The following is a 23,377-nucleotide window of genomic DNA, read 5'->3' on the forward strand; positions in this document are numbered from 1 at the left end:
GCCTCAGTAATACTGTTGACATTTCCGAGTGTTTCAAAGCTTCTCTAAGTGGTTTCACTGCAATGTGGAACGCCCTTCGGACTCGGCTACAAAAAGGAGGTCCCTTGTCATTGAGCTTAACATGGAATCGGGCAGCACTCAGTGATAAGAGAGAAGTTCACCTATGGACTGAAGAGTCTAAGTGAGCCTGAAATATCGGACTGCCACTATACCTAACCTAACCTAAATTGGTTTGCTCGCAACTATCAGAAGAGACCCAGTGTCTTCGTATTGACCTCTATTCTGTAATATACGAAGATAGTGGAGGAAAAAACGTCCGCTTGAACATTATTCGTTCCACGAGTGCCCTCCTTATCCAGCACATCCGCCTCCGCATTTCATATTATCCCACAGTGCCCAGGTACCCAGCACAGAGTTAACATTCCACAGTTTGGAACTCATGATGGTAGTTCCGGAAGTTCCTCGGGAGTTTTTTGATATTGATCACAATTTATTAAGCCATTAAATAAAACAATTTATATACTAGTGTAAAAATTTCTATTTATTCTTTCTTTCTCTCGCTACTAATGGACCAGGTACTTCTTGTCATCCTCTGGGCTATTATGAAAGCGTACCGTTTCAAACCCGTCCACCAATATCTGACGATCTTCATCGTTATCACTGTCAGGACGTAATGCCCTCCATGAGGTATGCACCGGTAGATATTTACGTAGTTTTGGCAATTTACGCCAATATTTTCGTTTATAACAAACCCACAAGGCAGTACCGATTGCACCAATGCTAAAGAAAATGAAAAAGATATTCCAACCATGAGAACTGCGTCCAGCCAATTTGGTTTTTATAATCCAACTACATGTTGATATATCAACCCATTCCGTATAATTTCGATGACCAAATGATTCCACTCTAATTTTGGCTTGATTGTAAGTCTCATTAAGGCGTCCAATATAAACAAAGTGATTACGTTGATGTTCCAAACGCGTAAGACAATGAAGATGACTTGAGTATGGACCCTTTGATGATGCATTGAAATAACGGAAATGCAAAGCATATGAGATTACATGGCCATTGGGATTCTTGGGTTCCGAAAAATATACACGATATTCATTACTATGAGGCATTTTACAGGCTACTAGATCATCTACATGTTCACCACCCTGGGTGTAATTCGTCCGTCCTGTAATTATACTCGGAGAACCACAACCACCTCTATTACATGCTCTGACATGTATTTCATATAGATGAAAACGTTCCAGACCTTCGATTGTATAGTTGGTCTCGTAGTGCTCCAAGTTTCTGCTTTGCCATGCCTTCGATTCGTTGTAATGACACCTATGCTCCACAGATTTCACTTCGCAATTCTCTTTGTGATCCAAGGAACAACCAAACTCTTCTTGTAATTGTTCCCTAAATAGATCATCTTCGGTCTCTTCCAAACGACGAGTACAACAATCATCATAGTCTTCGTTGTGATAATCTGGAAAAGGTTTCATGGGATCTTCACAATAGTCTCTTTGGTCCAATAGATTTTTATTCTCTTCTATCTGATAAACTTCCAGAAAGTAACAATCAACCAATTTATCCTCATGATTTCGATAGTAGAGGCGCACTGATAATGTCTCATTGGTCTTGTTGTAGATATCTAGCAGAGGTGGCCGTGGTATATCATCTTTGGTGATGATAATCTTCATTTCACTCCTTGCTTCGTAGGCATCGTTTGGTCCGAACGTTTTAACCAAACAAGCATATCTGGTATGTGACTCAAGTTGATCCACCGTATAGAAGTAGTGGGTGGCATTGCGCTCAAGTTCATCACGGAATTTCAGTTCTCTTCGCCAATGTATGCGTTCGCACACTTTTGTATCCAATTCACTGCGACCCGTAAAGGGTTTGTCTGACTCTAATGGTTGATAAGCAATTTCGATTTCGTTCGATGTTTGATCTTTGGGCCATGATAATTTTATGGAACGATGAGAAAGAACCTGGAAATTGAAGAATCGCATTAGTTAAAAGTGTAGGATTGTACAATCAATGGTTTTTTAATATAGAGGTGGTATAGTCATCGTAAATATGGTTAGAATGCCCGCCTTGTATACACAAGGTCGTGGGTTCGTTTCCAGCTTCCACCGAACACCAAAAAGTTTTTCAGCGGTGGATTATCCCACCTTCAGTAATGCTGGTGACATTTCTGAGTATTTTAAAGTTTCTCTATGTGGTTTCACTGCAATGTGGAACTCCGTTCGGACTCGGTTATAAAAAGGAGGTCCCTTGTCTTGCGCTTAACATGGAATCGGCCAGCACTCAATGATAAGAGAGAAGTTCACCACTGTGATATCACAATGGACTGAATAGTCTATATCGGGCTGTCACCTATTACAGGGAATACTGCTGGGATTTTTACAATTTTATTGAAAAAATAATTGTTACATCAGATGAGAACACTTGCTTGGAAAATGCAATTCCAAATGGTGTCAATGGATTTTTATCGGTCTATGTAGGCGTTTCCTCAAAATTATTCTTACAATGTTATCATCACTTACAATGGCCTGATGATGGAGGATAAATAATCTTCACAGACTTATCCTCTTTAGTGTCGAGGAAATTAAGAGCAATCCAAGTCTAGCAAAGTTCGTGTATCCCACACGTTCACCAACCAAAAAGTCACACGAGTAAATCGGAACTTAAGTAATTACTCTCAAACCTCCTTAAAAAGGTTCATGGGTCCAAACAGTTCATCAACCAACCAGCTACGCTAACGTTATGTTTAGGTTTACTTGTGTTGCTCCGGACTTGAGAAGGTAGGATACCAAACGCCCGCTTTGTATTATCCCGCCACAATCTCTCCGGTTAGGTTTGCACATCCCACATCGCCAAGGGATAATCGGATCGGATCCAAATCAAGGACTTCGAAAAACACTCATTTAGCAATACAGATATAAAACAAGGACTTCGATGACCTCCAAGATGTATGCACAATCTCTCCGGTTAGGGTTGCACATCCCACATTGCCAAGGGATAATGGGCCAGGGTCGAAGAACGGGACTCATGCATATGCATAGCCTTAATTGTCCTTGACCCTGATAAATACAGATCCAAATCGAGGACTTCGATGCCCTCCAAGATGTAAGCACAATCTCTCCGGTTAGGGTTGCACATCCCACATCGCCAAGGGATAATCGACCTTAATTGTCCTTGACCCTGATGAATACATCCAAATCAAGGACTTCGAAAAACATCCATTTAGCAACCCTTAAGTTGCCTTAATTGACCTTGACCCTGAGAAATACAGATCCAAATCAAGGACTTCGATAAACACACATTTAGCAACCTTTATTCTATACAGTTTTAAGTACAGGGGTTAACACAAGGATTCTCTCTTTGTCCAAAAACTGCAGACCCTTAGTCGTAATATGTTTGTTTCCCGAAAATGCATAATATCTCGTAATACAAACAAATCCAAAGTACTACAACAACCTCGATTTAGAGTTGCATTAGAAAACTATCATCACGGGTTGATATAAGCGTATTATCCCTACCGATTCGTTCTTACATACAGTTCTTAGGATACAGTCTGTCATTGCGGCAATGTCTCGATAGTGACAATGTTACCTTGCTGGGCGATATGAATGGACATCATGATGTTTGGTTGTCAAAGTTGGTATGTGAATGCAGGGGATTGTGCCGGACACAGATTTTCAACGAAGGCCCACCGGCGGGCACAAAGGCATCTGGTCAAAACTTTCCAAATATCATGGTTATATATGCGACAATGCCTTAATGGTGAAAATGTTATCTTGCTAGGCGATCTGAATGCGATTTGAACGTTTGGCTCTCAAAGATGGTATATGAATCCAGGGTAGTGTGTATTGCGGAGCAGATGAACGACTATCGAAGATTCACCGACGGGCATAACCAAAGCTTTCGGAATATCATAGTTATATATGACCTAGTTCTTCAAGCGACCTGTCAAGTTGACGTCGAAAAGTGGTTCAAAATTAACTAAATTCAGAACTGTGGTAAAGCTTTGTATGCTTAGGCTTATACGGTGTTCTCACCAAGCATGTATTGGGGTTTGAAATGTTTTCCCTTTATAAGCACTTCAAAACGAGTGGTTTTCGCTAGTAAAAAACAAGTTCAAAAGACAAGTTTTCCTCCAAAACCCGTCAATTTTAGAATGTGAAACCAACTAATTTGGAATATACCCCGAATAACATATCCTATTCAAAATATATGTCAAAATATTGAAATAAGTTTCATAGAAAAAAAAGAATAAACAAAGGCTTTTAAGAACATGGACATGTGAAAATAACATAAACAAATTTTTCCCTTTGCGCTCGCGGTAATTATTTGGACATAGGTTGCATATATGTGAATTTCGAGTAAATGTGAATTTCTAGTTTCCATGGTAACTGTCAAATTAAAACATCTCAACCCGGTGTGAATGGCGAAATGTTTTGGAAAAACGAATGAGGAAAATGAGTCGGTGGGAATATAGCATTATATCCCTACTTATTCAGTTTTAAAGGCAGAACCCAATCCATCATTACTGCAGCGATCTGACAGTTGGTTTTCGAAACTGAAATCGTGAATGAGCGTATTACGACGGCTCCAGTTTTATCAAATCCTGATTTTACGAAAAAATGTTTCGTCCAATGCGATGCTTCGCATTATGGCATCGGGACAGTTTTAGTCCAACTTGACGCAGCTGGTGAGGAGCGGCCAGTGGCATTTATGCCAAAACAAGAATTTAATACGGCTTAACAGAAACATAGCGTTATTGAAAAAGAATGCATAGCAGCCATTGAGGTCGTGAAACGTTTCAGATGCTACTTAGAAAGGCAGGAGTTTGAGATCATAGCCGATCACTCCTCACAATTGTGGCTGACGAAACAATCTGACCTCTCTGGCAGATTAGAACGCTATGTATTCAAACTACAGGCATTCAAGTTCACAATAAGTCATCGGAAAGGCAAGGACCATATAGTGCCATATGCACTGACGAGAGTGGCATGGGATTCCGAGGCAGATCCAGACTTATCAGTACTGGATTTTTTGGAACCAGAAGTGGGCTTGAATATCCCTTGTTTTGAGGACTCGGACTATATAGAATTGCAAGATAAAATCAATCATAATGTGTCAAAATATCCTGATATCAGGGTTTTGGATAAATTTGTATACATACGGACCGATTTCTACCAAAGTGGCGTGAATCAAAAGGATTCCACCTGGATCCTTTTAAGTCGTCCGTCCATGCCACTGCAATTTGTGATAAGCTCCACGGTAGAAACAAGGTACTCAAGTCACTTGCCGGCAACACTTGGGGTGCGGACAAAGAAACCTTGTTGACTATATGTTGGCGAATGGCTGGTCAGTGGTAAACTATGCAGCGCCAGTGTGAACACCTCAAACGAGCGACACGCAGTGTCGCTTAGAACTGCTACATAATGTATACGCAGTGGATAAGCAACCTCCATCCTGGAATGTAAGGGTTGATCTTCACCTTCTAGAGCGCGAGCTACAGCGTTATAAAAGGGAGCCTCTAGATCAGGCAGCACACCAGACAGGACTGAACAGGATTCATGAGAATACTGTAGCTGAAGCGGTGAGAAGCTACAAGATTAATCCTGTTCTCGGAGCTCGAACACCGCCCATAGCACAGGAGGACTGCTACATAATGTCTCCACAATGTATAGTCAACCTCCATCCAGGAATGTAAGGGTTGATCTTCACCTTCTAGAGCGCGAAATCCAGCGTTATAAAAGAGAGCCTCTAGATCATGCAGCATACCAGTCAGATCTGAACAGGATTCATGAGGATACTGTAGCTGAAGCGGTGAGAAGCTACAAGGTTAATCCTGTTCTCGGAGCTCGAACACCGCCCATATCACAGCAGGAGAGAGACCTCCCACGGCAGACCAGAGTAGTTTTGGCTCAACTAGATCAGGCAAGTGCAGCCGCCTCAACTCCTACTTATCAGTGATTGATAGCAGCACAGCCGACGTGTGTCTATCTGTAATCAAGACCCACATGACACTCGTCACTTATTTGCTTGTCCAGCTAAGCCTACCCATCTCACCAATAGATCACTCTGGACACACCCCATCCTTGTCAAAGAGTTCCTTGGTCTGGCTACAAATTGAACTACCAAAGCATAGAACAAAATGGATGAAAGTACATTAAAAACTGTTACAACAAAAACAACATTCTACCTGGAAATTGTAAATTCCTAAGAATTTAATTTATATTTATATTCCGATTTTATGATATTCCGATAGTCGCACATGGTAGCATGGGCAAGACCCTAGATCGGATTCGCCGACAATTCCATTAGAAAATACGTTGGAGAGTGTGAAATCTTTAAATCTTCGTAACACTCTAATATGATTCTTCGTTCGGAAATGGGTAAGCCGGCTGTGTCAATTCGACCTTTACGCAAGGTCAATGAAACGATTTTTTTAGACGTGGTGGGAATTCTCAGAAGCGCCGTCAAATTCAAAAAATGTTGGCTGTGTAGTTGTACATGCTGTCCAAAAGGTTAGTTAGGGATAGATTCCATTATTCTCGAAAAGAAGACGTCTATGAACTGGGGTAAAACTAACTAGGATAACTATTTCTTCTCGGGAATGATGAAATCTATCCCTATAGATGGGAGCCACCGTGGTACAATGGTTTGCATGCTCGCCTTCCATACACAGGGTCGTGGGTTCAAACCCAGTTTCGACCAAACACCAAAAAGTTTTTCAGCGGTGGATTATCCCACCTCAGTAATGCTGTTGACATATCTGAGTGCTTCAAAGATGCTCTAAATGGTTTCACTGCAATGTGGAACACCGTTCGGATTCGGCTATAAAAAAAAGATCCCTTGTCGTTGAGCTTAACATAGAATCGGGCAGCACTCAATGATAAGAGAGAAGTTCACCACTGTGGTAGCACAATGGATGAATAGTCTAAGTGAGCCTGAAATATTGGGCTGCCACTATACCTAATATAACCTATCTCTATAGATTTCATCATTCTCGAGAAGAATAGGACTATGAACTTATGCTAGGTGAAGTTGACTAGGGATAGATTCCATCATTCATATTCCGGAGCCTACAAAAAAACACTGTTTATACTTACCTCTATTGCCAAATTCAGTCTCGCTGGCGCACACAGAACCTCCTGATCACTTGTCTGTATGGAATCCAAGCTATAATCATGTCTAACAGCATTTCGAAAAGTTCTTATATCCCTGTTACAGAGGCGATCATTGGCATGGATATAAATGCCACCATTGACCAGTTCTAGTTTGTCATTTTCCAATGGCCAAAGTTTACTTAAATTTTGATTACTATACAAAACTAAAGAATATCGATTATTCTCCAAGGGGTGGCCATGAATTTTTTGTAAATTTTTAAAGAATTCCAAAGAGGTCAAATAGTTATTTCTGTAAGGGGAAAAATAGGTTCAAGGCATGGCATTATTTCTCATATTCTCCATTTCACTCACTTATAAATTTTCAAATGACCAATTATTTCTTTTATATTGCTGAGATTATCCAATAACTCCTGCTCTTTAATGCGATTGCGTAAATTCACAAATACACTGCCATTTAAAATCTGGCAACTCTTTAGTTTTTCTATATCATCCAGAGTATTTATGTAAATGGGTTCCTGTATCACCTTGGGATTGCAAGTTTTTATACAGGAGTTTACTCCTCCACACGAATCACACTCGTGAGTTATATTCTAACCAAGAACACGAAATGGGAATAATGAAAAATATTTGTATAGTAAATAGAAATAGAAAGCACTTACATTTAATTTATATCCCGAAGGACATGCGTCAACACAAGCATGTTTAAAGATCACCGATTTCTTGGCTATACACTCCTCCCTGGTATAGCAACGCAAATAATGAGCTGAGGCATATTTATCTTTTGGACATTTGCTTACACATTCACCATGATCGGTCCATGAGCGACATACGGCACATCCTCGAGCTGTGCTATTATAGCATCCACCCAAACATTGAGCATTACAGTTAGTGATACCTCTGAAAATGTTTGGAAAAAAATAATTGCACATGACTACCTCACACACGGTTTCTATCATCAATCGTAGACATACTTTGTAAAATCGATGATATTATCATTGTCAAATTTTTGACATGACATATTAGACCAATAACTTTCGGAGGGACAACCGACTGGCTGTGGAAGATTCGAGCAGTCAACATCTTTGGATGGATAGATATGATTCTCTCCATGTACACCAGTTAAACGATCAAAATTGATCTACATAGACAATGCATTTTAGATTAGATAGACAATTATTGTGCAGGCATTGTAGACGGCCTTACCTTATCCAAGTAACATAGTTTAGGATTGGATCCAACTAGGACACTACCTCGCTGGATTGACACTAAAGAAGGAAATTCCAGCTGAAAAGATATATAAAAGATAAATAGATATTTTTAGTTTTTATGGATTTTAATGAATAACATTGAACTAAATTTTTGCCAGATATGATTGGCTAAACCGCCTGGAATTAGGTTATGGTTAGGTATAGTGGCAGCCCGATATTTCAGGAATTACAATCCACAATGGTGAACTTATCGCTTATCACTGAGTGCTGCCCGATTCCATGTTATGCGCTATGACAAGTGACCTTATTTTAATAGCCGAGTCCGAACGGCATTCCGCATTGCAGTGAAATCTCTTATGCGCCGTCCAGACTATAAGTTTATCCGGACGACAGTGCTCGTGTCGAACATATCCCATTATAAGGCAACATTATAAGTTAAGTCCGAAGGCATAATCAATACTGCTGCATGTTTATCGATAACACATTTACCAATTGTTTAGTCATCGTCGACAATTCGTGTAGATTGGCAACACTGTAATATTCTTTACAAACACAGACACTCCGTCTGGTAAAATTTATAGTCTGAACGACACATTAGAGACGCTATGAACCACTCAGAAATATCACCAGCATTACTCAGAGAATAAAGCACCGCTGAAAAACTTTTTGGTGTTTGGTCGAACCTGGGATTGAACCCTTGACCCTGTGTATGCAAGGCGGACATGCTACCCATTGCACCACGGTGGCTCCTGGAGTTGCATTGAATCTTTCTTCCAAAGCAAAATACATCGGCATATCGGCTGAACCGCCTAAAAATCTTGAAATGAAGCATTGATGATAATTTGAAGGAAGGCGCTCGTGTCCATTGCAAAAATTCGCTTTAATAAAAATTCTACAAATGAAACTAGCGTTGTTCCTTCCTTCCGTCATCAGGAAATAAGCTGATGTGGTGAAGTTGCTGCAAAATGTATTTAGCTCGTGGTGGTTTGCCGATCGATCAGCCATTCTGCACCAGCTTGGCCTAGGGTGATGAATTCGTTTTACTAGGAGAGGGCAAACCGCATATGGCAACCGAGGTCTAGATGCAGAACCTTGAGAATATTCTGACCTTTGATAAGGTCTATATGCAGAACATCCATAACACTTTGACCCCCGTTTCACAAAACCCACTCCCAACTCTTAGGAGTCTTGCTGTTACAAGGTTAGGAAAAGCCTCAAATGGATACCAAGGTCAAAATGTAGAACCTCTAGTTTACTACCAGATGGCAAACCGCATACGGGAACCAAGGTCTAGATACAGAACATCCAAAATATTCTGACTTTTGATAAGCCGCATATAGCAACCAAGGTCTACATGCAGAACATCCATAACAATTTGACCCCCACCTCATAAAACCCACTCGCACCTCTGAACAGGCTTGCCGTTGCTGAGTGGTGCCTCAAGCCTCATATGGTCTAAATACAGAACCTCCAGGGCAATATGACTTGCAAAAGCCGCATATAGTAACCAAGATCTCGATGCAGAACATGCAGAGCAATCTGACTTGTAATGAGCCACGTTTACTACGAGAAAGTAAACCGCATACGGGAACCTATGTCTAGATGCAGAATCTCGAGAACATTCCTTTGATAAGCCGTATATAGCAACCAGGGTCTACATGTAAAACATTCATAACAATTTGACCCCCGCTTCACAAAACCCACTCCCAACTCTTAGGAGGCTTGCCATTACATGCAGAACTTCTAGACCAATCTAAACTGTGATGAGCTACGTTTACTACGAGAAGACAAACCACATACGGGAACCAAGGTCTAGATACAGAACTTCCAGAATATTCTGACTACGATAAGACGCAATCAAGGTCTGCATGCAGAACATCCACAACAATTTGACTCCCGCCTCATTAAAACCACTCCCAACTGTGAGGAGGCTTGCCCTTACTAAGTGATGAAAATTCTCATATGGTAATCACGATCTAGATGCAGAACCTCCAGAGCAATCTGACATGTTATGAGCTACGTTTACTTTGAGATCACAATGGACTGAATAGTCTAAGTGAGCCTGAAACTAAATCGGGCTGCCACTTTAACCTAACCTACTTTGAGATGGCAAGCCGCATACGGGAACCAAGGTCTAGATGCAGAAACTCGAGAACTTCCTGATCATTCTAACCTTTGATAAGCCGCATATGGCAACCAAGGACTATTGGCAGAATATCCATACTGATATGACCCCGCGCAGTGACGTGGGTGGCCAGTATGGAAGATACTGGGTGTACGGAGCACACTTCCCAACCATACACATATCGACAATTCTACATTTCCATGAGGAATTGTAGACGCTCATTCCGTCAGTCCATTAATCCGTACGGAATCTATATATGTCGTATGTCCGTCGAATATGTGCGACCAGGTATCATCTTAGTTTTCCAAAGTATGATCGAAAATTTGGCGAATTCGCAACGGAAAAACGTGTCATAGAGTCTGTTAATAACCTTCGAGGAGTAAGCACGTCTGTTAATAACCTTCGAGGAGAGTCATTTTTTGGCTATCGACGAGCGATCTACGCACATATTCGAAGGACGGACTAAAGGACTGACGGACTGAGCGTCTACTATTCCTGACAGAATTGTCGAATTGTCCGCCTGTGGACGCGTGGGAGGTTTGTTCCGCAAACCGGTATTTCACATACTGGCCACCCACGTCACTCCTCGACTCGTACACCCCGCTCCCAACTCTACTTCAACGGCATGAGTATACCGAGGTCCATAATGGAAAGAAATAACATCTGGTAGAAATTATAGCATTAGTTAATGGGTAATGATAAATATAAGTACAAATAAAGATTCGGAAGCTTGATCAACCCTATTGCCGAGGTGAACAAATTTTGTAGGCCTACCAATAAGTCCTTGGACCACACAGCTCCTTAACGTTTTGCTCAACAGCGCATCTCTGAAGTAAAAGCGAAAAAGAGTTATATGTATCCACCGTTGTGCAATGGTTAGCAGGTTCGATTCCTGCTTCGACCGAACACCAAAAAGTTTTTCAGCGGTGGATTATCCCACCTCAGTAATGCAGGTGACATTTCTGAGGGTTTCAAAGCTTCTCTAAGTGGTTTCAGTGCAATTTGGAACGCCGTTCGGACTCGGCTATAAAAAAAGAGGTCCCTTGTCATTGAGCTTAACATGGAATCGGGCAGCACTCAGTGATAAGAGAGAAGTTCACCAATGTGGTATCACAATGGACTGAATAGAGCCTGATACATCGGGATGCCACCTAACCTAACCTATCCGTTACTGGATTTGTTTCTCATCCTATTCCACCGTGGGGTCGAACATCTATCCTGCAGGTGTCAAAAATCTTATAAGGCTTGGCAAACGAAAGTAATATCTTGCTTCAATTCTACAAACATAGAGAGCACAATTAAGCCTTGCTCTCTGAGTGGAATGTGTGCCAGTTTCGTGCAGTAAGGCTACTAAGATTACGATTTCGAACGAAAAGCTGTTAGTGTGTAAATATAACCAAATCGATAGGCGAACTCTTGTTTATGAACAATGCTCATAAACAAGAGTTCGCCTATCGATGCTCATTGAGCATGTCTTATGGGAAGCCCAAAATCCGCGACAGAAAACCGTGACTGCTAGAGGCGTCTCGCCAAAAATGGGACTTGCCGGAAAATGGGATAGTGTAGCCACAAAAAAAAAATGTTCGCGGGGAATAACTGCGAAATCTTTATTTTGAGTTTTTTTCGAACACATATTGTTTCAACTCTGGAATTTTGACACGGAACATTTTTAATTTTTCACAAATAAGTTAACAATTCTTTGTTGGGGACTCCCAAACAGATTTTACCCCAAATTGGGGATATTTTTGTCGTGGATGAGGACGACAATTTTGAGTTTGGGACTTGGGGATTTGTTGAGGAATTTCCATAAATTTGGGGATTTTTTTGAAATCCGTTCAGTATAATAAATCAGGTTTGCAATCAGGGTAGCCATTGTGATCCGATCGGACCATTTTCGTCAAATGGGTAATTTTTTCAAAATTTTCTGTAGAAATAAAATTTTGACAAAATTTTATATAAAAATAAAATTTGCAGAAATTATGTACAGAAATAAACTTTAAAAAAATGTTGTATAGATACAAAATTATGCAAAAATTTTGTATAGGAAAAAAATTTTTTAAAAAATTTAATAGAAATAAAATTTTGCGACCACTTTCTATGGAAGAAAAAGTTTGACAAACAATTGTCCCTTGGTGTTGTGTTTCGAAATCTTGATGTTATTGGAGCTCACAACCTGGTGTGGCAATAAAATTTATATTTTTTCAATTTTTAAATTATTAAAGGGTGATACGGTCAAAATTTGGTCAAGGGAAAACGCGTGTAAATCGGTGAAATCGTTTATTTAAAAAATCAAATTAAATTTCTTTTTCAAGTTCAATTAGTATAAAATTCAGGAAAAATATTCAGTTAGGCTTTCGCTTTTCCAAATCCGAATTGCCGGGCCTCACGCTTGACACCTGCCATCAGATTTTGTACAGCCACCTTGTCCACCTTCTACGCCGCAGAAAGCCAGTTTGCCATGAACTGCTGCTCGTCCTTAGCAGTTTTTTTGGTCTTCTTTAGGTTCCGCTTGACAATAGCCCAGTATTTCTCAATTGGGCGGAGCTCTGGCGTGTTGGGAGGGTTCTTGTCCTTGGGAACCACCTGCACGTTGTTGGCGGCGTACCACTCCATGGCCTTTTTACCGTAATGGCAAGATGCCAAATCCGGCCAAAACAGTACGGAACAACCGTGTTTCTTCGGGAAAGGCAGCAGACGTTTATTCAAACACCCTTTCACGTAAATTTCTTGGTTGACAGTCCCGGAAGCTATGAAAATGCTGCTTTTCAAGCCACAGGTACAGATGGCTTGCCAAACCAGATATTTCTTTGCGAACTTTGACAGTTTTATGTGCTTGAAAATATCTGCTACCTTTCCCCTTCCTTTTGCCGTATAAAACTCCTGTTCCGGAAGCTGCTTGTAGTCGGCTTTGACGTAGGTTTCGTCGTCCATTACCACGCAGTCAAACTTCGTCAGCCTCCGTGATCGCGCTTTGGCCGTCGTATTTTGTTTATCATCGCAATTTGGAGTCACTATCTTCTTGTAAGTCGATAGTCCGGCTCGTTTTTTGGCTCGATGCACGGTTGTAGACGATACACCCAGCTTATTTGCGGCATCTCGGAGAGAGAGGTTAGGGTTTCGCTTGAAACTACCGGCAACTCTCTTTGTCGTCTCAGCGGCTTCCGGGTTTCGATTTCCCCCCGATTCAGACTTCCTGGCTATCGACAAACGTTCCCCAAACACTTTAATTACATTTGTAACGGAAATTTCCCAAATGTTTTCTCCATAAGGAGTTAGCATAAAGGGCCCAAAATTGAGTTATCTCTCCCAGCCGGATCTATACTAAAGGCTGTGGAAAGGTTCATTCGCCCGAACCGAAACATGTACAGTCCAGGCGCGTATAGATTGGTATCTGGCGTTTTCTTTTCAATGGCTCTATTATGTTCATGTTCCTTAATCTATATCTGTCCATAAAGCTCGAAAAATAATTGTATAATTAGATATAATGCATTTGGACGTCAATTGCCTGTTTCATTATCAGGCTAACATGAAATATAATAGGTTGATTTGGCAACTTTTAGCGATTTTGCCAGCATTGCGTGCGAGTAGCTCGCATTTTCGCGATGCGCGAGCAAAATTTTGATACGCTGCTCTTCTTGCTTGGACGGCATTTTGACAACTGAAGAGTGAATTCCAAAATCAAAATAGGAGCAACATTCTACACACACACACCTTCAAAATGAGGGGTGTTCAGGTTTTTTAAATGCAAAATTGAAAGAAATACGTCAAGTTTATATTGAGCAAATTTTGACCGTATCACCCTTTATCGATATTCTACAGAAGAGCCTATTTTTTTATTTTTCTTTTTTTTTTCAAAAAAACTTGTCAACAATTTATTGGGGATTTTTGTGAGGAATTTTGATTTAAATTGGGGATTTTTGGAGACAAATACTGGCAACATTGCTCCCAAAATCTTTACTTACCGTTGCCAATTCATTCATTTGAGTTATTCCCAAGGCATAATTTAGAAACAGCTGGGATCCACGTATCACAGTTAGACTAGGAAACATATGTTCTAAAGAAGTTAAATTCTTTACTTCATAGATGAGGAGGTAATCGGTGATTTCTCGCAATTTAGGAAAACTATATTTAGAATAATCACAAATTTCATTCGATGGCAGCAAAACTATAATTAAATATCCAGTAATAACGGTACAGTTGCTCAAATGTTCCAAATTTGAGCAATGATTACGGATATCCATGCTACCGCATTCATAGGGTGGAGGTGCAGATTTTATGAAGACCTCATTTTTACTTGCGACTGTGAGTGATGTATAAGAACATAGGAACAGGAAAACTATATATAATGTTTGGTGGGTTGGCAACATATTGCCAACTCTCATCGAAGACATATTGAGTGAGAGATAGCTAACAGCTGTTTAGTGGGGTTTTGGATTTTTTGTTTACTCGAAGAGAGCGAGAGATAGAGAGCGTGGATACTACAAGGGGGGGTTTGTTTATTATTGTTTTCTTGTAGCTGGGAACTGGAGCAACGAGTTTTTTTTTGTTCGTTCGTTCGTTATTTCCTTGGAATGTGATGCTGGTGATGTGTGAAGTTTTTATAAATCTACCGCCTTCTTCTTTCGCTTGGACAAGCTTAGCACGTGAGTTATCAATTATGTTTTGTGGACGATTTTTTTCTTAGTTTTTGTTTACTTTATTGATAAAGCCTTACTGGATGACGTTACACTGAACGTGAGGCAATCGCTTAAATTTTGATCCAAACTCACATGCCCCTTTTTTTGCTTGGATGTGTTTGGGTGTGTGTGTTTTGCTTTAGTGAACTTCCTTGGGAGAACTTCAATGCCGTTTGCCTCTTATTGTACATGGGCATGGATATATTCCTTCATTGAAGATGTTTTCGAAACATACTTTGTTGCAAAATGGTTTTTCACGGCCTGTGCAAAGAGACAAACAATGAAATTATCTTTAATCTGGATTATTTGTTGTTTATGAGCTTTTGGCACGTACGTACCCTACCACCTTCTTTAGATGTGTGTCCAATATTCGTTGCCTTTATATAGAGCTACTCGTCACTCAGTCTTCTACCTGCACGACTTAACTTCCTGTTCCTTGGAATAGGTGAACAGTTGTTGTGTAATTTAATTCTTACGTTTAGTTCGTGTATGTTTCTTAAGTCTTTTGTTTTTAATGTGTTTTGTTTTTTTGTTTTTCTTCTTCAGCTCCTTGTTAGTTTCATTTTATGATCGTCATAAAGATTAAAATAGTGTTTGTTTTGACATCATTTCGTGTCATTTAGTTATTTAACATCAAATTGTATCTTATGTGATTGTCACTTATGGATAATGAGAGTTTTTCGAGCGAGTTTAATTGGGAATAATATACATGACCACTACTTTAGGTTGAACACATGTGCTTTATTGTTTGGGGAAAAAATAATTATTTTACGGAAACTATAAGATTAACACTCACTGACCAAATAAAATAATTTTGTTAGCATAATATCCTCTGTTTTCTTTGTGTTCTTTATGTCAATATTTATATACACAGAATAAATTTTCAGAATCAATCACTAAATTAATTTAAAACTGCTTCAAACACGAAAATGATGACACACAGAATTAATGACCACAAAAGAAAATTAATTAAATAAAATTTTAACAAAATTTTCTATTGAAATGAAATTTTGACAAAATTTTCTGTAGAGATGAAATTTTGACAAAATTTTGTATAGAAATAAAATTTTTACTAAACTTTCTATAGAGATGAAATTTTGACAAAATTCTCTATAGACATGAAATTTTGACATTTTTTTTTTCGTAGAAATGAAATTTTGACAAAATTTTCTGTAAAAATGAAATTTGGATAAAATTTTCCATAGAAACCAAATTTTGACAACATTTTCTACAGAAATAAAATTTTGACAACCTTTTCTATAAAGATGAAATTTTGACAGAATTTTCAGACAGAAATAAAATTTTGACTAACCATTTCAACAGCCGCTGCACTGAATTTGCATCACTTCTTAAGGTGTGAGGCGAATTCAGTGTTTTGGATATAAATTAAGAAATTTTGTGATATTTTGACAAATAAAAAATTTTTAAATTTTTTTATGATTTTTAATGCATTATAACGCTTGTCTGAAACTTTTGTGATCAAATATTTTCAAAAATTCGAAATTTTTCTACGAAGGATTTAGCATTTTTTTCGGCTAAATTTAAATAATTTGTACCATTTTATTAAATCTTAATCTGTTTTTAACTTATTTGAAACACAAAAAAAATAAATTTCACATTAAAAATATGAAAAAAAAACGAGTTATAAAGACATTGACTCAAATGAACTTCATGTGCAGTTAAAATAAAGAACATTTTTGGAAGTTCTTTTAAAATTGTGCCTTGAGAAGAACTTCCATTTTTTTTTGCTGGGATAGAAATGAAATTTTGACAAAATTTTCTATAGAAAGAAAATGTTGACAAAATTTCCTGTAGAAACGAAATTTTGACAAAATTTTCTACGGAAATTAAATTTTGACAATATTTTCTATAGAAATGAAATTTCGACAAAATATTATATAGAAATAAAATTTTGACAAAATTTTCTGTAGGAATAAATAAAATTTTGGCAAAATTTTCTATAGAAATAAAATTTGGAAAAAATTTTCTGTAAAAATGAAATGTTAACAAAATTTTCCATAGAAACGAAATTTTGACAAAAGTTTCCAGAGAAACGAAATTTTGACAAAATTTTCTATAGAGATGAAATTTTGACAAAATTTAATATAGAAACGAAATTTTGACTAAATTTTCTATGGAAATAAAGTTTTGACAATATTTTCTATAGAAATGATATTTTGACAAAATTTTCTATAGAAATAAAATTTTGACAAAACTTTCTGTAAAAATTAAATTTTGAAAAAAAAATCCATAGAAACGAAATTTTGACAAAATTTTCTATAGAAACAAAATTTTGCAAAAATTTCAATAGAAGTGAAATTTTGAAAAAATTTCAATAGAAATTAAATTTTGACAAAATTTTCTATGGAAATAAAATTTTGACAATATTTTCTTAGAAATGAAATTTTTCACAATTTTCTATAGAAATAAACTTTTGACAAAATTTTCCATTTAAACGAAATTTTGACAAAATTTTCCATTTAAATGAAATTTTGACAAAATTTTCTATAGAAATAAAATTTTGATAGTATTTTCTATAGAAATAAAATTTTGACTAAACTTTCTATAGAGATGCAGTTTTGACAAAATTTTCTAGAGAAATGAAATTTAGACAAAATTTTCTAAAGAAATACAATTTTTACAAAATTTTCTAAAGAAATAAATATATATATATATATATATATATATATATATATATATATATATATATATATATATATATATATATATATATATATATATATATATATATATATATATATATATATATATATATATATATATATATATATATATATATATATATATATATATATATAGTATATGTTTGCAACACCAAGAAGGAGACGAGATAGACACATGGTGTCTTTGGCAAAAATGCTCAGGGTGGGTTCCTGAGTCGATATAGCCATGTCTGTCTGTCCGTCTGTCTGTCTGTGAACACATTTTTGTTATTAAAGTCTAGGTCGCAGTTTTAGTCCAATCGACTTAAAATTTGCAACAAGTTCCTGTTTTGAGTCAGAATAGAACCCTATTGATTTTCGGTTCCGATTTAGATATAGCTCCCATATATATCTTTCGCCCGATATGGACTGACCACCATGTGGCTTAGGGTATAAAAATTTCAGAAAATTTAATTTAATGTTTTAGTTTAACAAATAATATTAGAAATAACGTTTTAAAAAAATCCCCACACTGTAAAGGGGTTTTTATTTATTTTATTTTATTTTATTTTATTTTATTTTATTTTAAAAATGAAATTTAGACAAAATTTTCTAAAGAAATAAAATTTTTACAAAAATTTCTATAGAGATGAAATTTTGACAAAATTTTCTATAAAAATAAAATCTTGACAAAAATTTCAATAGAAATAAAATTTTGAAAAAATTGTCTATAGAAATAAATTTTTTGACAAAATTTTCTATAGAGATGAAATTTGCATAAAATTTTGACTTAACTTTCTACAGAGATGAAATTTTGATAAAATTTTCTATAGATATAAAATGTTGACAAAATTTTCTGTAGAAATAAAATTTGACAAAAATGTCAAAATGTGCCAAATTTGATGCCGATCGGTTATTAAAAGAGCGCAATTTGACCCCATTTATTGAAATCGGGCGATACATATATATGGGAGCTATATCTAAATTTGATCCGATTTTTTCCAATAATTTCAATACCAAAGAAATGCCATAACAGGTTGGCTGATAAGTCCCCGGTCTAACAAAGAAAAACATATTTTTTTGTCAAAATTCGTTTTTATTATTTAACATAGTTTCCTTCAAGAGCGATACAACGATTATAACGACCTTCCAATTTTTTGATACCATTTTGGTAGTGCTCCTTCGGTTTTGCCTCAAAATAGGCCTCAGTTCCTGCGATCACCTCTTCATTGCAGCCAAATTTTTTCCCTGCGAGCATCCTTTTGAGGTCTGAGAACAAGAAAAAGTCGCTGGGGGGCACATCTGGAAAATACGGTGGGTGGGGAAGCAATTCGAAGCCCGATTCATGAAATTTTGGCACGGTGCATTGTCTTGATGGAACAACACTTTTTTCTTCTTCAAACGCTCCAATAACGCCATATAATAGTCACTGTTGATGTTTTTTCCCTTCTCAAGATAATCGATAAAAATTATTCCTTGCGCATCCCAAAAACCGGAGGCCATCACTTTGCCAGCGGACTTTTGAGTCTTTCCACGCTTCGGAGACGGTTCACCGGTCGCTGTCCACTCAGCCGACTGTCGATTGGACTCAGGAGTGTAGTGATGGAGCCATGTTTCATCCATTGTCACATATCGATGGAAAAACTCGGGTGTATTATGAGTTAACAGCTGCAAACACCGCTAAGAATCATCAACACGTTGTTGTTTTTGGTCAAATGTGAGCTCGCGCGGCACTCATTTTGCACAGAGCTTCCGCATATCCAAATATTGATGAATGATATGACCAACACGTTCCTTTGATATCTTTAAGGCCTCTGCTATCTCGATCAACTTCATTTTACGGTCATTCAAAATAATTTGGTGGATTTTTTTATGTTATCGGGCGTCCACTGCGTTCACCGTCCTCCGTGCTCATTTCACCACGCTTGAATTTTGCATACCAATCAATTATTGTTGATTTCCATGGGGCAGAGTCCGGAAACTCATTATCAAGCCAAGTTTTTGCTTCCACCGTATTTTTTCCCTTCAGAAAACAGTATTTTATCAAAACACGAAATTTCTTTTTTCACAATAACAAAAGTTAATTCACAAAAGACGCTCTCTCTCACAAACTAATTGACTTACAGACGTCAAATTTTGACACGAATCATTTGAAGGTTGGTACTATATAAAAATAATATGCATTTAATACTAGCGAGGCCATCTGTGTGTCAAACTGGGGACTTATCAGCCAACCTGTTATATGTTACCAAATTGCATCAAAAGCGGCTAATAATTGCAACCGAAATCATACGAACAACAAATACACGGACGGACGGACACCAAGGCTATATCGACTCAGGAGATGACTGATGGAAGCACGGAAGGACTGACACCATGGGCTAGATCGAGTCGATCGGTATGTATTTAATGGAGTCTAAAATCACTATTTCTGATAAACACATTTTTTGGCAGATCAAAGTTATTATACCTTGACCACTATGAGGTTTAAGGTATAAAAATTTCAGAAAATTTAATTTAAAGTTTTAGTTTAACAAATAATATTAGAAATAATGTTTCAAAAAAAATCCCCACACTGTAAAGGGTTTTTTATTTATTTTATTTTTATACCCTCCACCATAGGTTGGGAGTATATTAACTTTGTCATTCCGTTTGTAACACATCGAAATATTGCTCTAAGACCCCATAAAGTATATATATTCTGGGTCGTGGTGAAATTCTGAGTCGATCTGAGCATGTCCGTCCGTCCGTCCGTCTGTTGAAATCACGCTAACTTCCGAACGAAACAAGCTATCGACTTGAAACTTGGCACAAGTAGTTGTTATTGATGTAGTTGTTATTGATTGTGGTCGGATGGTATTGAAAATGGGCCATATCGGTCCACTTTTACGTATAGCCCCCATATATACGGACCCCCAAATTTGGCTTGCGATTGCTCGAAAAGAAGCAAATTTCATCCGATCCGGCTGAAATTTGGTACATGGTGTTAGTATATGGTCTCTAACTCCCATGCAAAAATTGGTCCATATCGGTCCACTTTTACGTATAGCCCCCATATAAACGGACCCCCAAATTTGGCTTGCGATTGCTCTAAGAGAAGCAAATTTCATCCGATCCGGCTGAAATTTGGTACATGGTATAAGTATATGGTCTCTAACAACCATGCAAAAATTGGCCCATATCGGTCCATAATTACATATAGCACCCATTAAAACCGATACCCCGATTTGGCATGCGGAGCCTCTAAGAGAACCAAATTTCATCCGATCCGGCTGAAATTTGGTACATGGTGTTAGTATATGGTCTCTAACAACCATGCAAAAATTTGTCCATATCAGTCCATAATTACATATAGCCCCATATAAACCGGTCCCCCGATTTAGCTTGCGGAGCCTCTAAGAGGAGCAAATTTCATCCGATCCGGCTGAAATTTTGTACATGGTGTTAGTATATGGTCTCTAATAACTATGCAAAAATTGGTCCATATCGGTCCATAATTATATATAGCCCCCATATGAACCGATCCCCCGATTTGGCTTTCGGAGCCTCTAAGAGAAGCAAATTTCATCCGATACGGGTGAAATTTGGTACATGGTGTTAGTATATGGTCTTTAACAACCGTGCAAAAATTGGTCCACATCGGTTCATAATTATATACAGCCCCCATATAAACCGATCCCTAGATTTAACCTCCGGAGCCCCATGCAGGTATTGGTCCATATCAGTCCATAGTTATATATAGCCCCCATATAAACCGATCCCCAGATTTGGTTTTGGAGCCTCTTTGAGGAGTAAATTTCATCCGAGTCGGTTGAAATTTGGTACATTGTGCTACTATATGGCCGTTAACAACCATGCCTAACTAGGTCCATATCGGTCTATAGTTATATATAGCCCTCAGATAAAGCGATCCCAATCACACATAAATTGGTCCATATCAAGTTCATAATTGTAGCCCCCATATAAGCGACCCCCATATTTCAATTCTGGCTCTCCACGTACCGCGCAAAAGTCCATATCGATTCGTAATTATTTGTAGACTTACCTATACATAACTTTTTTGTCTAATATATACCACGTATGGACTAACTCACAATTTAGAAAACGATGTTAAGAAGTGTTAAGTCACCTTGCCATCGGTAAGTATTACCACAACGCAAGTAATTCGATTGTGGATGACAGAAGTTTCTACGCAATCAATAGTGGAGGGTACATAAGATTCGGCCTGGCCGAACTTACGGCCGTATATACTTGTTTTTTACTCTTTCTGTTATTTTTTACGAAATTTATTTCCTTAAAATAGTTTATTATCTGAGACTTTTTATTTGGAATTGGATATGGGATAAATCGGATGGAGCATCTCCGGAAGTACTTAAAAAGTGATGATTCCAAACTTCAAATTTTAACTGCACAAAAACAAATTTCACGAAAAATCTTAATTGAGTTTTAAAAAATATTCAATGAAAAGTTTAATAGATTCAACAAATTTTTTAATTGAAATAAAAATCAATCACACAAATTAATTATCAATCAATTAATTTTTTAATTGTATCGATTAATATTTTAATGGACTGTCAATTCATTTTTTAATTGATACTATCATTTCTGTGATTGAAGACATTTCAATTAAAAAATTAATTGTATCAATTAATTTCGTGATTGAATTAGAAAAAATTTGTTCTTTTTAGTGTTCCACAATCCTGTATTTGATTTCCCAAAATATTAACATTTGACACACTGATCCACAAATGAATTTCTGACATTCCTCAAATGAGTCAATTATTGGGGTGGGGTTTTTGGTATTTTTTTTTTTTAATTTTTAATTTAATTGGTTTAATTTTTGGTTTAATTATATATTTTATATTTCTTAAGCACAATTTTTGTTATTGCGATAATACTTTTTCTCTTTTTTATTTATTTATTATTTTAGTTTTGTTACGTTGTTTTTTTATTTCTTGTTGCGTAGTTTGTTTTCACTTTCAATAGATTTTAATTAAAAAAAAAAATAAAAATTTATTACTTTTTTTATAGCAATGCACATATTTTTGTTAGTTATTTAAACGATTTCGTCATTTGCTCTGCTTTTGTTTTTTTGCACAAACAAATATTTTTCATAGGCTTCGTAAATTATTTACTTCAAGAATTCTTCTTGCAATTTAAAAGATGCCGCAAAATAAAAATTCTATTGAATCTTTATTAAATAACCAATGTGGTGTTGACCACCGACGACCACGTCCGTAGGCTGACTGTGCCACAATTTCTGTGAATGAATCGCCGATGATGCTGATGATGGTGGCAACCGCACTTTTTTTTGTTTTTGTTTTCTACTTTTTCAGTTGAACAAATACTGCCGGTCATTCATATAAATTTACGAAACGACTAAAATGGAGTAGAATTGTGCCTGTTGTGGGGGGGGGGGGGGTTACAAATTGTGAGGGAACCAATGAATACAACATGTTTCTCCTCTACTCGGAATCTGTATAGAACCCCAGTATGATATTTGCAAATATTTATTAATTCCCATATAAAATATTGGATATCATCGTCTAAGATTCATCAATTCGATGGG

The 23,377-nt window shown here is 37.2% G+C and overlaps 1 protein-coding gene across 2 annotated transcripts; it reads right to left on the bottom strand.

The window, feature by feature from the left end:
- Window positions 1–514: 514 nt before the first annotated feature.
- LOC142223457 (insulin-like peptide receptor) lies at window positions 515–23,049 on the bottom strand. 2 transcript variants are annotated; one of them, XM_075293345.1, is made up of 9 exons: window positions 22,944–23,049; window positions 15,484–15,884; window positions 14,432–15,406; window positions 8,340–8,420; window positions 8,108–8,274; window positions 7,796–8,033; window positions 7,488–7,726; window positions 7,119–7,425; window positions 515–1,982 (listed from the first exon to the last, which is right to left on the bottom strand). In XM_075293345.1, the coding sequence occupies exons 3-9, from the start codon at window positions 14,858–14,860 to the stop codon at window positions 564–566; spliced, it is 2,880 nt and encodes a 959-aa protein (XP_075149460.1). In that variant the 5' UTR covers window positions 14,861–15,406; window positions 15,484–15,884; window positions 22,944–23,049; the 3' UTR covers window positions 515–563. The 2 variants fall into 2 exon arrangements, with proteins under 2 accessions (XP_075149460.1, XP_075149459.1); XM_075293344.1 differs by having other exon boundaries at window positions 22,829–23,049.
- Between the last annotated feature and the right edge of the window lie 328 nt (window positions 23,050–23,377).

The sequence above is a fragment of the Haematobia irritans genome, chromosome 2 (genome assembly GCF_050003625.1).
Source record: "Haematobia irritans isolate KBUSLIRL chromosome 2, ASM5000362v1, whole genome shotgun sequence".
NCBI classification, from domain to species: domain Eukaryota; kingdom Metazoa; phylum Arthropoda; class Insecta; order Diptera; family Muscidae; genus Haematobia; species Haematobia irritans.

What these genes read in the sequence shown, in the direction of transcription:
- LOC142223457 (XM_075293345.1), bottom strand. Translation starts at nt 14,860, where the DNA reads ATGTCTTCGATGAGAGTTGGCAATATGTTGCCAACCCACCAAACATTA. An exon ending in GGTCATTTGAAAATTTATAA is followed by an intron (nt 7,426 to 7,487) that starts GTGAGTGAAATG and finishes TTCCCCTTACAG; the next exon opens with AAATAACTATTTGACCTCTT. An exon ending in GACTGAATTTGGCAATAGAG is followed by an intron (nt 1,983 to 7,118) that starts GTAAGTATAAAC and finishes TTCAATTTCCAG; the next exon opens with GTTCTTTCTCATCGTTCCAT.